Source organism: Bos indicus, chromosome 22 (genome assembly GCF_029378745.1).
Source record: "Bos indicus isolate NIAB-ARS_2022 breed Sahiwal x Tharparkar chromosome 22, NIAB-ARS_B.indTharparkar_mat_pri_1.0, whole genome shotgun sequence".
Classification (NCBI taxonomy): Eukaryota; Metazoa; Chordata; class Mammalia; order Artiodactyla; family Bovidae; genus Bos; species Bos indicus.
Genome location: NC_091781.1, coordinates 12,186,135 through 12,201,906, shown reverse-complemented (window position 1 = coordinate 12,201,906; position 15,772 = coordinate 12,186,135). Strand labels below are relative to the sequence as shown.

General features: G+C 42.7%; 1 protein-coding gene across 1 annotated transcript in view; it reads left to right on the top strand.

The window, feature by feature from the left end:
• SCN11A (sodium voltage-gated channel alpha subunit 11) overlaps positions 1-15,772 on the top strand; it is an 89,604-nt gene that overhangs the window by 17,869 nt on the left and 55,963 nt on the right. Inside the window, exons 7-11 of the mRNA XM_019985154.2 lie at positions 3,116-3,295; positions 4,061-4,124; positions 11,672-11,813; positions 12,392-12,589; positions 13,486-13,659. Coding sequence (XP_019840713.2) covers positions 3,116-3,295; positions 4,061-4,124; positions 11,672-11,813; positions 12,392-12,589; positions 13,486-13,659 — 758 coding nt within the window. The remainder of the gene's footprint in view (positions 1-3,115; positions 3,296-4,060; positions 4,125-11,671; positions 11,814-12,391; positions 12,590-13,485; positions 13,660-15,772) is intronic.

Below are 15,772 nucleotides of genomic sequence, written 5' to 3'. Positions count from 1 at the left end.
GCCATAATCCAAGCAAGAGGCAGTGGCGCCCTCAGATCAGGCAGTAGAAGAGGAGTAGGTGAATGGTGGTCAGATTCTGTATAAATTTAAAGGTAGAAACAGTGGGACTTTCTGACAGGTTGACCATATACATGATGTGAGCAAAAGAGGAGTCAAGGATGAGTCAAGGTTTTTGTCTGGGTGACTGGAAAGATGGAATCATCTCTGAATGAGAAAAGGAAGACTGTGAGAGAAGCAGGCCTCAGGGGTCAGATTGGGGGTTAGCTTCAGACACATTCTGTTTGAGATGGCTGTGAGACATCCAAGTCAGAGTACCAAGCAGGCAATTAGAAATACAAGCTGATGTTCAAGGCTGCAGGTATCATTTCAGAGATTAGAAGACTATAGATGATATTTAGAGCCATGGAATCTGATGAGGTTACAAAGAAAATGAGCATAGATGGAAAGTAGAAGAGGACGCAGGACTGAGACCCACGAGGCCCTGAGACCCTAAAGGGGAGGGGAGAGAGGAAAAGCCGGCAAAGGAGATGAATAGGAGCCACCAGTAAAGTAGGAAGGAGAGAAAAAGTGGTCTCCTGGAACCCAGATCAGCTCTGTGATCAAGGTGAAGCCCAGGATGGGTTGTAACTATGAATTCCAGTTTATCAAAAATGAGATGATTGTGGCACAGTCTTCTCCTTCTCTTGTCCTCTACAAAAAAAGTATTAAAAGTTATTCTCTCTCTGGACTCCTTCCCTCCTCTCTTCTTCCCTTCTTCTTCCAGTCTCTTTTATCAGAACTCCAGGCAATTTGAATCTTTTTTCATACAGAGGTAGTAGACTATTTTTGGAAACTCCAGAAAAACAACAGCATGGTGATGAAGAAACTGACAGAGGATACTTTATGTAGAACTTGTCTCTCTTTCCTTTTCTCTTCCTCTTTTACAAGGTGGACCTTGGTTTCCCAGGTGGATTTGGGGGTCTGCCTGAGCTGAGCCCCTCATATCTCATGTGGATAAAATATAAATACACATTCAGGCAGTCACTTAGCAACTTTTGTGTTCCCTTCTTCATCTCTGAGCAGGTAAACACACTCTCCATTTTGACTCATGAACTACATGAGATCCCTGGATACTTTTTGTTTTTTAATTTAAATTATTTTAATTGGAAGATAATTACTTTACAATATTGTGATGGTTTTTGCCATACATGAACAAGAATTGGCCATAGGTATACATGTATCCCTCCATCCTGGACCCCTCTCCCACACCCCTCCCCACCCCATCTCTCCAGTTTGTCCCAGAGCACTGGCTTTGGGTGCCCCGCTTCATGCACTGAACTCTCACTGGTCATCTATTTTACATATGGTGCATGCATGCTCAGTCATTTCTGACTCTTTGCGACCCCCTGGGCCATAGCCTGCTGTGCTTCTCTGTCCATGGGATTTTCTAGGCAAGAATACTGGAGTGGATTTCCATTCCCTTCTCCGGGAATCTTCCTGATCCAGGGATCGAACCCGTGTTCTCTGGTGTCTCCTGTACTGGCAGGCAGATTCTTTACCACTGAGCCATTATGGTAACTTTACATCTGATAATGTATATGTTTCAATGCTATTCTCTCAAATCATCCCACCCTTACCTTCTTCCACTGAGTCCAGTGCTTTTTGTGGAACGAAGAGTATAAGATACAATCTTTTATGGGGCTATGTAAAAATAATTCTGGAATCACAACTACCTTTCATCCAGATCATCTTGCTTTGGGGAAGACACAAGCAAGCCTCTTGTTATAGATAAAAAATCAAGCATAGATGAGGTTAGAGTATTTTTACGTTTGGTGCCCCTGACCGTGCAGGGAAAGCACGATCTTGGCATGAATGTGAGTGCAGTGGTGAAGCCAGTGAATGTCCCAGCTTGGTCCAAAGTCTCCTCCTCACGGAGCATCACCCTTGGTGGGAAGGTCGTCGTGGCAGGCTTGGCCTCCCATCAGATGCTGCTTTGTGTTCTCAAGTCTACCATTCATGGTTTATGCTGAAACTTTGTCACTCAGTGACATCCCACACATTAGAGATGCCATCTGCTAATTTCTTTCTCCAGAGAGCAGAACCCATTGAGAGCAGAGCCTGTGAATCAGTATTGTACCGGGACTGACTTGTTCTCATTCCCCAGCAGACTGTTTCCCACTGTGTGTCCAGGGCTGTCACGGTGGTGGCTTGAAAGCAGCTGCAGGAGAGGGGTGCATGGAGGGAGGAAAAGGGTCTACACTCCAGAATGTAGCAAACCAGGAGAAGGGTGTGTGGAGGGAGAAGGATCCACACTCAAGAATTGAGCAAACCAGGAGAGGGGTGCGTGGAGGGAGGAGAAGGGTCCACACTCCAGAATGTAGCAAACCAGGGCCTTTGTAAATGCTGCAGAGGGGGACTCTCCCTGTGTCCTCCCCTCTCTGCAGAAAGCTGATTTTTAAACATTTATCGACACACTGCCTGACTGTGTCCTTTTTATTTTGTAACTCTGGCAGCCAAACACTGTATCATGGACCTTGAAGGTGCTTGGTAAATATTTCTTGAATGAATTTTTTAAAAGCCCTGATTATAAGTAGTAATCTGAGTTTTTTCCCTCAGACATCTTCATGATTGGGGTCCAGGCAGAGCTCCCTCTTCCAGCTTTCTTTGCAGCCACCCCCCACCCGCCAATTTAGCCATATCTCCAGGCGCCTTGTGTGTGTTACTGTAGGCAGTAGCTACCAAATGTTAAATGCAGCTTCAGTTCTTCACTTTGGCATTCATGTTGCCTGTGACCCCCAGTCAGGGAAGTGACTGCACAGCTGTCATCAAGTTATAGCTTATGTTTTTGTGGCAAGTTTCTGCTCAGAGTTTTCTCACTTGCCCTTCAGAGCAACCCTGTGGCATCTATAGGGCGGGATAAAGAGGTCAAGTCCTAGACCAGTGGATGGCTCTGATGGCAAATAGCTTTTAAGGTACAGAGTCGGAACTAGAACTTTCAGCTTCAGAATTCCAGGTCAGGTCAGTTTCCAAAGCCAGCCTGCAATCAAACGACTTTGGAAGCCTTACTGTTCCTTGCCTGTGTCTTAAGTGCGTGTGTGAGTAGGGGTCTTCTCCCCACACCTGTTTTCTTCCTCAGGTTTGAAGGTCATTGTTGGGGCCTTGCTGCACTCTGTGAAGAAGCTTGTCGATGTGATGATCCTGGCTCTCTTTTGCCTCAGCATCTTCGCCCTGGTAGGTCAGCAGCTCTTCATGGGAAATCTGAGGTACAAATGTGTCAGTAATTCCTGTAAACATCACTATCAAGATTACTATCAAGGTAAACACCCCACCGTTCACTTCTTGGTTTGTGCATGGTTACTTTTTATTTATCCCCACTTGTACTATCTATCGGTCTGTGTTATGAGTCCTCTAGGATTCTCATGTGGGCAGGTGAATTTCTTAGAGAACTGCCTCCTTCTCTGGATTTTCATGGAGAAGGAAAAGCCTGAAGTTGCACATCTGTAACAGTGGTGTCAGCTTTCATATCCGCCCACTTCCTTGTCACATTTTACAGATGCCTTCAGAGTGCCTGGCTTTGGTCAAAGGGGACCAGCAACTTCCCACAGTGCCTCCCTCTACCCAAGTATTTTCTTCAGTGATGTTGCTCCTTTTATGTTGCCCCCTCTCCACTCTGAGGTCAACCCTGTATCAATTTCATGTGTCCTGAATTTCATGTGGCCATACTTTCTCCACGTCTGTCTTGGTTTTTGAGCTTCTCATGGGCTGACCCTGTGTCCAGCTTCTCCCAAGGGTGGTCTCTGGTTCAGTTCTATGTACTGAGAAGCAAAGTGGTTATCGTGTCACTGCTTCCTCCTCTTATTTCTCCTTCCTTCTCCTTCTCCCTCTTCTTTTCTTGCATCATCCTGAGGGCTTAGGCTCTAGTTTCTCTCTGGATCATTTCATTGGGATCACTTTGATCACCTTGATCATTTTGGAAGATTATGGACCATCTTTTTCTAGCATAATTTGGCATATTTGCTATTCTCTTTCCTTTCAGTGTTATTTTTTTTCAACCTGAGTTTATAATTCTTTCCCCCCTCAGACTATTGCTTTAAAAAGGAAGAGTCCACTGAATTCAAAATGTGTGGCATGTGGATGGGCAACAGGTAAGATGTTTATATTCTTCATTCTATCTATTTGGAGTGATGTGGCAAACAGTTTTCATCTAATGACTTATGCAAACAGTGGTGATAGTCCTCAAACACCACTGATTATTTCAAGTGTCTGAACAAATTTTGACATGCATTACTAAATTAGAAATTATTTCCCAATGTCTAGAACTGTACTCTCCCCCAAATTATGTTGAATTTGTATCTGGTAAGAAACCTACTGAAAACATAGTGATATTTCAACTTTATGGAGTGGATATGCAAGACCATCAAAGGTCAGAAAGGATATTGTGACTGAAAGCCCCATTTAGACCTATTTACTGATCAATGACATGGCCCTGACACAAGACATCTCAGCATACATCTTCTATTTGTTGATATGTGACCACCACTGCCCCTGATTGCCCACACTATTTTATGTGTGTTCATACACATTCACCTCAGCAGCTAGTAGCCCTCTGGGGATATCCTTCCTTATTCTAGTAGTCCTCTGAGTTGAGAGATTCTGTGAAGATTTATTGAGTGTGTTTCTTTCTGATGATGTTGTTTTCTTTTGGTTTCCTTGGATCTTCACTGCTGTGCATGCGGCTTTCTCTAGTTGTGGTTTGCAGGGCTATTGTCTAATTGTGGTGTGCGGGCTTCTCAATGCAGTGACTTCTCTTGTCGCAGAGCGCAGGCTGTAGGTGCTTAGGCTCCAGGAGTTGCAGCACACAGGCTCAGTAGTTGTGGTGTGCAGCTCTAGGATGCATGGCCTTCAGTGGTTGGAGCACAGGGATCTCACTGGTTGCACTCCCAGGCTCTAGAGAGTGGGCTCAGTAGTTGTGGCGCATGGGCTTTAGTTGCCCCTCAGCATGTGGGATCTTTCCAGACCAGAGATTGAACCCATGTTCCCTGCATTGGTAGGCTATTCTTATCTCCTTATCACCAGGGAAGTCTGAGTGTATTTCAAATTAAGATAATATGCTAGGCACTCTGATGAAATAGACTACATTCATTTATCAATAACAAATATGTATCAAGGGCCAACAGCATGCCAAACTCTGTCTTAGGTCCTAGGAATCCAAGTACATATAAAGGAGTGCTGCCCTCTTGAAACTGACATCTTTCAGGGAAGAGAGATGTACAGTAAATTCTTGAAAGTGTGATGAGTGTAAATACAGAGAGAAATAACAGAGATGTAACACTGTCTGTAAAATTAGGGAAGTCTTGTAGTGGTCACAGGTTCTGATTAGGTCAGACTTATTAGACATATTAGACTATAATCTAATACAAGGTTTGTTGAGCTCTCTAGAATGATCGTCAAGAGGACATATATGCCTACAGTTCATTTTTAGTATATAAAATGCAACAGATTTCTGAATCTTGATTCCTAAAATTTTACTGAATTCATTTATTAGTTCTAAACAGTTTTCTTGATGGAGACTTTAATTTTCTATCTGTAGTATCATATCATTTGCAAATAGTGACAGTTTTACTTCTTCCCTTCCAATTTGAATATTTATTTATTTGGCTGCGCCGGATCTTAGTTGTGTCACACAGGATCTTCCATCTTTAAAAAAAATATATTATTTATTTTTAATTGGAGTATAATTACTTTCTAGTGTTGTGTTGGTTTCTGCCATACATAAGCATGAATCAGCCATAGCTATACATATGTTTCCTTTCTCTTCAACCTCCCTCCCACTTCCCACCCCATCCCACCCCTCTAGGTTATCACAGAGCACCAGGTTGAGCTCCAGGTGTCATACAGGAAATTCCTGCTAGCTATCTGTTTTACATATGGTAATTGTATGTTTCAATGCTACTCTCTCAATTATTCCCCTCCTCTCCTTCCCCCACTGTGTCCACTAGTATGTTCTCTATATCTGTGTCTCTATTCCTGCCCTACAAATAGGTTCATCGGTACCATTTTTGTAGATTTTCTAGATCATATAGATACATTATGTATGATACTTGCATTTCTCTTTCTGACTTACTTCACTCTCTATAAAAAGCTCTAGTTTCATCCATCTCATTAGAACTGATTCAAATTCACTCCTTTTTATGGCTGAGTAATATTCCATTGTCTATATGTACCACAACTTCTTTATCTGTTCATCTGTCAATAGACATCTAGGTTGCTTTCATGTCCTGGCTACGTAAATAGTGCTGCAATGAACACTGGGGTACATGTGTTTTTTAGAATGGTTTTCTCAGGGTATATACCCAGTAGTAGGCTAGCTGGGTCATATGGTACTTTTATTCCTAGTTTTTTAAGAAATCTCCATACTGTTCTCCATAGTGGCTGTTACCAATTTACATTCCTACCAACAGTGCAAGAGGGTTCTCTTTTCTTCACATCCTCTCCAGCATCGTTTGTAGATTTTTTGATGATGGCCATTTTGACTGTATGAGGTAATACTGCACTGTAGTTTTGATTTGCATTTCTCCCATAGTAAGTGATGCTGAGCATTTTTCATGTGTTTATTAGCCATCTGTATGTCTTCTTTGGAGAAATGTCTGTTTAGATCTTTTGCCCATTTTTGACTGGGTTGTTTGTTTTTCTGATACTGAGCTTCCTGAGCTGCTTGTATATTTTGGAGATTGATCCTTTGTCAGTTGCTTCATTTGCAATTATTTTCTCCCATTTTGAGGGTTGTCTTTTCATCTTGGGCTTCCCTGGTAGCTCAGATGGTAAAGGCCACAGGAGACCTGGGTTTGATCCTTGGTCTGGACAATCCCCTGGAGAAGGAAATGGCTACCCACTCCAATATTCTTGCCTAGAGAATTCCATGGACAGAGGAGCCTGGTGGGCTACAGTCTATGGGATTGCAGAGTCAGACATGATTGAGCGACTAATGTTATGGTTTCCTTTGCTGTGCAAAAGCTTTTATGTTTAATTAGGGGTCTTCCATCTTTCTTGTGGCATGTGAATTCTTGATTGTGGCACATGGGATCTACTTTCCTTGACCAGGGACTAAACCTGGGCCCCCTGCATTGGGAATGTAGAGTCTTAGCCACTGGACCACCTGGGAAGTCCCTTTTCTTCCAATTTGGATGCCTTTCATTTCTTTTTTTTGGCTGATTGCTATGGCTAGGACTTCCAATATCAAGTTAAATAGAAGTGGTGAGAGTAGGCACCTACCTTATTCCTGAGATTAAGCAAACATGTGTATGTCCTTGTGAGCAGAGTCTCAGTTTGTTATAGCCCTCCTGTAAATCCCACTAGATTTCAAACCAGCTAAGGGAACTTTTTGTCCTAGTGTTAGACCCTAGGGCTGGCCTGCCCAGGATGATATTCAAACCCTTTACCCCCCAGGAAGGATCTCTGAGCCTCTGATATCCCTTTCTTCTGTGTCCCTTCCTACGGGTGTGAGTCCCAACCTAATTGCTTCCCCTCCCTTCCTACCTGACTCTGTGTGGATCTTTCTTTAGACTCTTATATCCAGTTTACTGCTAGTGTCCAGTTTGTTTCATTGAGAATTGCTCCACATGTAGACCTAACTTTTTAAATAAATTTATTTATTTTATTGGAGGCTAATTACTTTACAATATTGTATGTCGACATTCTAGGAATCAGCGAACTAAAATGGACTGGAATGGGTGAATTTAACTCAGATGACCATTATATCTACTACTGTGGGCAGGAATCCCTCAGAAGAAATGGAGTAGCCATCATGGTCAACAAAAGAGTCCAAAATGCAATACTTGGATGCAATCTCAAAAACGATAGAATGATCTCTGTTCGTTTCCAAGGCAAACCATTCAATATCACAGTAATCCAAGTCTATGCCCCAACCAGTAACGCTGTAGAAGCTGAAGTTGAACGGTTCTATGAAGACCTACAAGACCTTTTAGAACTAACACCCAAAAAAGATGTCCTTTTCATTATAGGGGACTGGAATGCAAAAATAGGAAGTCAAGAAACACCTGGAGTAACAGGCAAATTTGGCCTTGGAATATGGAATGAAGCAGGGCAAAGACTAATAGAGTTTTGCCAAGAAAATGCACTGGTCATAGAAACACCCTCTTCCAACAACACAAGAGAAGACTCTACACATGGACATCACCAGATGATCAACACCAAAATCAGATTGATTATATTCTTTGCAGCCAAAGATGGAGAAGCTCTATACAGTCAACAAAAACAAGACCAGGAGCTGACTGTGGCTGAGATCATGAACTCCTTATTGCCAAATTCAGACTGAAATTGAAGAAAGTAGGGAAAACCACTAGACCATTCAGGTATGACCTAAATCAAATCCCTTATGATTATACAGTGGAAGTGAGAAATAGATTTAAGGGCCTAGATCTGATAGATAGAGTGCCTGATGAACTATGGACTGAGGTTCGTGACATTGTGCAAGAGACAGGGATCAAGACCATCCCCATGGAAAAGAAATGCAAAAAAGCAAAATGGCTGTCTGGGGAGGCATTACAAATAGCTGTGAAAAGAAGAGAAGTGAAAACCAAAGGAGAAAAGGAAAGATATAAGCATCTGAATGCAGAGTTCCAAAGAATAGCAAGAAGAGATAAGAAAGCCTTCCTCAGTGATCAATGCAAAGAAATAGAGGAAAACAATAGAATGGGAAAGACTAGAGATCTCTTCAAGAAAATTAGAGATACCAAGGGAACATTTCATGCAAAGATGAGCTCGATAAAGGACAGAAATGGTATGGACCTAACAGAAGCAGAAGATATTAAGAAGAGGTGGCAAGAATACACAGAAGAACTGTACAAACAAAAAAGATCTTCACGACCTAGATAATCACGATGGTGTGATCACTAACCTAGAGCCAGACATCCTGGAATGTGAAGTCAAGTGGGCCTTAGAAAGCATCACTACAAACAAAGCTAGTGGAGGTGATGGAATTCCAGTTGGGCTATTTCAAATTGTGGAAGATGATGCTGTGAAAGTGCTGCACTCAATATGCCAGCAAATTTGGAAAACTCAGCAGTGGCCACAGGACTGGAAAAGGTCAGTTTTCATTCCAATCCCAAAGAAAGGCAATGCCAAAGAATGCTCAAACTACCACACAATTGCACTCATCTCACACGCTAGTAAAGTAATGCTCAAAATTCTCCAAGCCAGGCTTCAGAAATATGTGAACCGTGAACTTCCTGATGTCCAAGCTGGTTTTAGAAAAAGCAGAGGAACCAGAGATCAAATTGCCAACATCTGCTGGATCATGGAAAAAGCAAGAGAGTTCCAGAAAAACATCTATTTCTGCTTTATTGACTGTGCCAAAGCCTTTGACTGTGTGGATCACAATAAACTGTGGACAATTCTGAAAGAGATGGGAATACCAGACCACCTGACCTGCCTCTTGAGAAATCTGTATGCAGGTCAGGAAGCAACAGTGAGAACTGGACATGGAACAACAGACTGGTTCCAAATAGGAAAAGGAGTACGTCAAGGTTGTATATTGTCACCCTGATTATTTAACTTATATGCAGAGTACATCATGAGAAACATTGGACTGGAAGAAACACAAGTTGGAATCAAGATTGCCGGGAGAAATATCAATAACCTCAGATATGCAGATGACACCACCCTTATGGCAGAAAGTGAAGAGGAACTCAAATGCCTTTTGATGAAAGTGAAAGTGGAGAGTGAAAAAGTTGGCTTAAAGCTCAACATTCAGAAAACGAAGATCATGGCATCCGGTCCCATCACTTCATGGGAAATAGATGGAGAAACAGTGGAAACAGTGTCAGGCTTTATTTTTTTGGGCTCCAAAATCCCTGCAGATGGTGACTGCAGCCATGAAATTAAAAGACGCTTACTCCTTGGAAGGAAAGTTAAGACCAACCTAGATAGCATATTCAAAAGCAGAGACATTACTTTTCCAACAAAGGTTCGTCTAGTCAAGGCTATGGTTTTTCCTGTGGTCATGTATGGATGTGAGAGTTGGACTGTGAAGAAGGCTGAGCACCGAAGAAATGATGCTTTTGAACTGTGGGTTGGAGAAGACTCTTGAGAGTCCCTTGGACTGCAAGGAGATCCAACCAGTCCATTCTGAAGGAGATCAGCCCTGGGATTTCTTTGGAGGGAATGATGCTGAAGCTGAAACTCCAGTACTTTGGCCACCTCATGCGAAGAGCTGACTCATTGGAAAAGACTCTGATGCTGGGAGGGATGGGGGCAGGAGGAGAAGGGGACGACAGAGGATGAGATGGCTGGATGTCATCACTGACTCAATGGACATGAGTCTGAGTGAACTCCGGGAGTTGGTGATAGACAGGGAGGCCTGGCGTGCTGCAATTCATGGGGTCGCAAAGAGTCAGACACGACTGAGCGACTGAAATGAACTGAACTGATTGTATTGGTTTTGCCATACATCAACATGAATCCGCCACGGGTGTACACGTGTTCCCCATCCTGAACCCCCCTCCCACCTTCCTCCCCGTACCATCCCTCTGGGTCATCCCAGTGCACCAGCCCCAAGCATCCTGTCTCATGCATTGAACCTGGACTGGTGATTCGTTTCATATATGATATTATACATATTTCTATGCCATTCTTCCAAATCATCCCACCCTAGACCTATTTTTGATGTATTCACTGGGGGAGGTGAGTTCAGCATCCTTCTCCTCTGCCATCTTGATCTCCTCCCAGTAAAAGCACCATATTTAGAGATATGGACCTGAAAGAGCTAAAAGTTGTTGAATTGGGGGTATATAAATGACAGTTGAAGAATGCTGGAGTGGTTTTTATTACAAGCTTTGTGGTGCCATTTGAGTTTTTAAAACCACAGCATGTGTTACTTTGATAAGAATGCTATATTTCAAACTAAAAAAGTACATATTCTTAGTGTATTTGATAAATGCACTCAGTGAGGTGTGTTTTGGTGATGTGGGCAAGACCCATATGCAAGATATCTACTGTTTTTAAAGTAAAACCCAAATGTTTGTAATAATAGGGGGCTGATAACAATTGTAATCTAAATATTCAGCATTAGCAAAACATTTATAAAAATCCAAAAAATGTAAGACACACAGAAAATGAGACATTTCCTTGTATGCTGATATGGAAAGACCTCCAGTCAGTATCATTCCATGAAAAAAAGCAAAGTGCAAGAGAGTCTTCAAAGAATGATCATGTTCATGTATTATAGAAGATATATATTGATAGACATGTGCTTTTATAGTCATAGAAGGCTTCTGGAAAATTAATAAAGTAACTGCTTATTTGTGCCTTTAGAACGTGGGACTAGGTATCTGGGGAGAGAGACATCAATTCATTGTATGTCCTTTTTTTTTTTTTTAACTGTAAATTGTTCACTAAGTCACTACGCTTCATTTTTTAATGAAAAACTGCCAATGTGAACTTTCTAATCAATCTGTTTGAGAAGAGACTATGAATACCCATGTTTAGACATAGACTAGGAGGTTTGGAAGATAAGGGATGACACTCTACAAATGTTCTCTTCACCTAGGGGTTTTGAGTGTAAGCTCATTGTTCTTGGAAGAACCAGTGCCCTGGGCAGGGTGTGTGTGTGGTGGGGGGAACCCAGCTGCAGAGTATGTAATTCTTTCTCTGTTCCTTTGTTTCCAATATCTAGGGCTTGTCCTGAACAATATGAATGCAGAGATAGCCACAAAAATCCTGACTATAACTACACAAATTTTGACAACTTTGGCTGGTCTTTTCTTGCCATGTTCCGGCTTATGACCCAAGATTCCTGGGAGAAGCTTTATCGACAGGTTATTTATTTATTCATTCTGTCCCCACCCCCCCACCTCCCTCTGCCGCCCCCTGCTTCCCTGCCTCCCTCTCTCCCTTTCCACCACTTATCTATCGTTTATTTATAACCAACCATCTCTCCTTCAACTTTGTCATGTATTTTTTATCCTTAACAATTGTACTGTTAAATTCTCTTTTTAGAATTCCATTAGAAACATCAAAAAGACTATAAATGTGATATCTGGAAGAAGAGTACAAAAAACTCTTCCTAGAAATATCAGCCCTCACCAGATTCCCCACTGACTGCAGTTCCACCACTAGTACTTCAGCCTTCATGCTGCATTGCTCTCTCTTGCCATTTTTATGTAAAAAACACAAATACCCATGAGAAAGTCACAGTCAAGTCACTAGGACTTCTGTGTGAACGTACAGATGGTATTTCCTTACTGAGGGACAGAGCATCAGAAGCTCCAGTTGGTGGGGGAGGCAATAGATGAGGTTGTGGGCAGCTGAGCCAATCAGGGCTGGGGAGAGACCAATTACTACTGTCTAATCTCTGCTCCAGGTGAAGTCACCCTGTGTGTTCTGTCCCTTGCAGACTGTGCGTACCTCAGGGCTCATCTCGGTCCTCTTCTTTGTGGTGGTCATCTTCCTGGGCTCTTTCTACTTGGTTAACTTAACCCTGGCTGTTGTCACCATGACTTATGAGGAACAGAACAAGAATGTAGCTGCTGAAACAGAAGCCAAGGAGAAGATGTTTCAGGAAGCCCAGCAGCTGTTGAAGGAGGAGAAGGAGGTAGGGGCACATGATATCTGTTAATGGGGTCTGCTTGGGGGCATCCCAGAGGCTGTGGGGTCTGACACTTAAGGTTTCTGTACAAGGCCTGTACAGTGCTTTCCCAACTAGTGATTTTCTGAGAATTTTTAAGCCCCTTGCAGCTGGCTCTGCTACAGTCTCTCACAAAGATGCCCAGGAACAGGGCTCTTGAGAAAGGGATTTTGATGATCTTTGGCTTTCTGAACATGAGCCTTCAAAGACAGATCCAAAATTGCTGGCTAGATACATGTGTGTGAAAAGGAAGGCTCTTCTCTAGGCTTTCTTGTGGGAAGCTGAAGATGTTTGTGTCCAGGGACTTTGCTTGAGAGTGTTTGGAAAGCAATCATGATGGCTGTAGAGATGACAGTCATGATCATCTCTCCTCTCTTGTAATTCCTGTTATATTTACAGGCCCTTCTTATTGTTTCCCTGGAATCTTGATTTTGTTTTTCCCAGTTCTTAGAGCTCAAGATTCAGTTTTAAGATTTCAAGGCAGGGATCATGTTTTATGCTTTTTCTCATCCTCTGCAGAGATTTGTCAGGAGGAAACCCCTCTTAAGTGCTTGATATCTGCATCATTAAACACAGACATTTCGTGAGTACCTAGCACATACAGGACACTGTGCTAAGGGTTGGTGGCACAGAGATATTGAAGAGTCAACGCTGCCTTCAAGGGCTGCAATATTGTGAACAAACAGGACACATTCCCCACATAAACAATGGTAAAGATAGCATACTCCAGTTGGGCAATTTGCAGTTGAAATGGCCCAGTGCTACCAGAAGAGAGGGGAGAATGCTCACCAAGGTGGAAGTCGTTTGCAGTGTTCTATGAGAAGTGTGATCTGTTCATTAATTGCTTTTGTTCACTTTCTAAGGCTCTGGTTGCCATGGGAATTGACAGAAGTTCACTTAATTCCCTTGAAGCATCATCTTTTTCCCCAAAGAAGAGAAAGCTATTTGGTAGTAAGAAAAGAAAATCCTTCTTTTTAAGAAAGTCTGGGAAAGACCAGATTCCAGGATCAGATTCTGATGAAGATTCTTCAAAAAAGGCAAGTTTTGGCCAAAGAATTTATGATATTTGAGCACTGCTCAGGGGGACAGGTCAAGTTGTCAATCTAATTGAAAGGATTCATTCAGTCAGTCAGTCATTTATCCATTCATCCACTTGCACATACTTCCCTGCATCCATGGGTCTATCCAGTTATCCATTTATTTACAAATATCTGTTTAAAGTGTTGACAGTGTTTATTTGGCACTGGAGTAGGTACTGGAGATACACGGGATATATAACACAGACATCTAATAATGTAGGCACAGTGCCAACAAGGCACTTACTGTTCAGTGTGATGACCAGCATGATGGGCACAGGGAGAGCAGAGCAGGAGCAATGTCTTAGGGGCAGTGTTTATTTCCTCCAAGGCAAATGTTAGAGATGTTAGAGCACAAGTAGATTATTTGGGAAGTGATCGCAGGAAGTACTGCGAAAGGAGGGGAGAAGTGATACATGGAAGAGAAGGTGGTCAATTAATGTGCGTTATTAAGTCAGTGTAATCTCCTTGGACTGAGGGCACTATTTATACACTACCTTTGGTCTATCATTGGATCAAGACTTCTGGAGTCAGGAAACAATAATTTATGACTTGCTATGTGTTAGGGTAACAGTTATTTGGGTTTCCAAAGAAAGCCCAAGGATGTGTGGATGGGACCAACAATAACATCTGTTTCAGACCACCAGCCCCAGACTTGATGGGGACTGGGAAAAGAGCAGTGGATCAGAAAAAAGTTCCTAGAGGAAGCAGTGTGTAAGCTGAAAGGATGAATTAGCCAGGTTAAAGGAAGAATGAAGCTCCACATGCAGAGAGAATAGCACATGCATAGGCCTGGAAGCAAAGGAGAGCAGAACATGACCTAGTAGAAAATGTGCACGTGCACACTCACACACACACGTGTGTGTGTGTGGTTGGTGGGGATGGTGGCAAGAGGTTCTAGTGTGTGTGTGTGTGTGTGGTTGGTGGGGATGATGGCAAGAGGTTCTAGTGGTAAGATGTGGACCCTTGTAAAAGGCCTTGAAGCCAAGCCAAGGAGTTCATTCTTTACCCTATATGCAAGGGATAAGCAGTATGGAAAGGTTTTAAGCAGAAGAGTGATAAAGACCAGATTTACTTTGTGGAAATCCTGGATTCATCGAAGAGAGGGGATTGGAGGAGGGTGAGACTGGAGGCCACCAGTTAAGAAGCTGTTGCAATGATCCAGGTAAGAGGTGGAAGTGGCTTCAACTATGGTTCGGGCAGTGAGGATGAAGAGAGATGAACAGGTTACAGTGGATCTACAGAGGAAAAGATTTGGCAAGTGATTATATGCAGAGGGTGGGAATGATGAGGGTGGGGATGATGCCAGTTTATGGCTTGGGTAGCTGATTTGTACTGAGATGAGCAGAGAGCATGTTCTGGGGGCCGAGGAAGATGGCAAGTTAAGTTATGCACATACCAATTTTGAGATGCCTAAGAGAGTGAAAGAGGAGAGTGAAAGAGCTGGCTTAAAACTCAACATTAAAAAAACTAAGATAATGCTATCTGCTCCCATCACTTCACAGCAGATAGATGGGGGGAAAGTAGAAACAGTGACAGATTTTATTTTCTTGTGCTCCAAAATCACTGCGGATGGTGACTGCAGCCATGAAATTAAAAGATGCCTGCTTCTTGAAAGAAAAGATATGGCAAACCTAGCCAGCATATTAAAAAGCAGAGACATCACTTTGCTGACAAAGGTCCATGAAGTCAAAGCTAAGGGCTTCCCTGGTGGTGCTAGTAAAGAACGTGCCTTCCAGTGCAGGAGATGGAAGAGATGTGGGTTTGATCCCTGGGTCGGGAAGATTCCCCTGGAGGAGGGCATGGCAACCCACTCCAGTGTTCTTGCCTGGAGAATCCCATGGACAGAGGAGCCTGATGGGCTACAGTCCACAGGGTTGCAAAGAGTTGAACACAACTGAAGTGACTTAGCTAGCACACAAATGATTTTTCCAGTAGTCATGTTTGGATGTGAGAATTAGACCATAAAGAAGGCTGAGCACCAAAGAATTGATGCTTTTGAATTGTGGTGCTAAATAAGACTCTTGAGAGTTCCTTGGACAACAAGGAGGTGAAGTCAGTCAGTCCTAAAGGA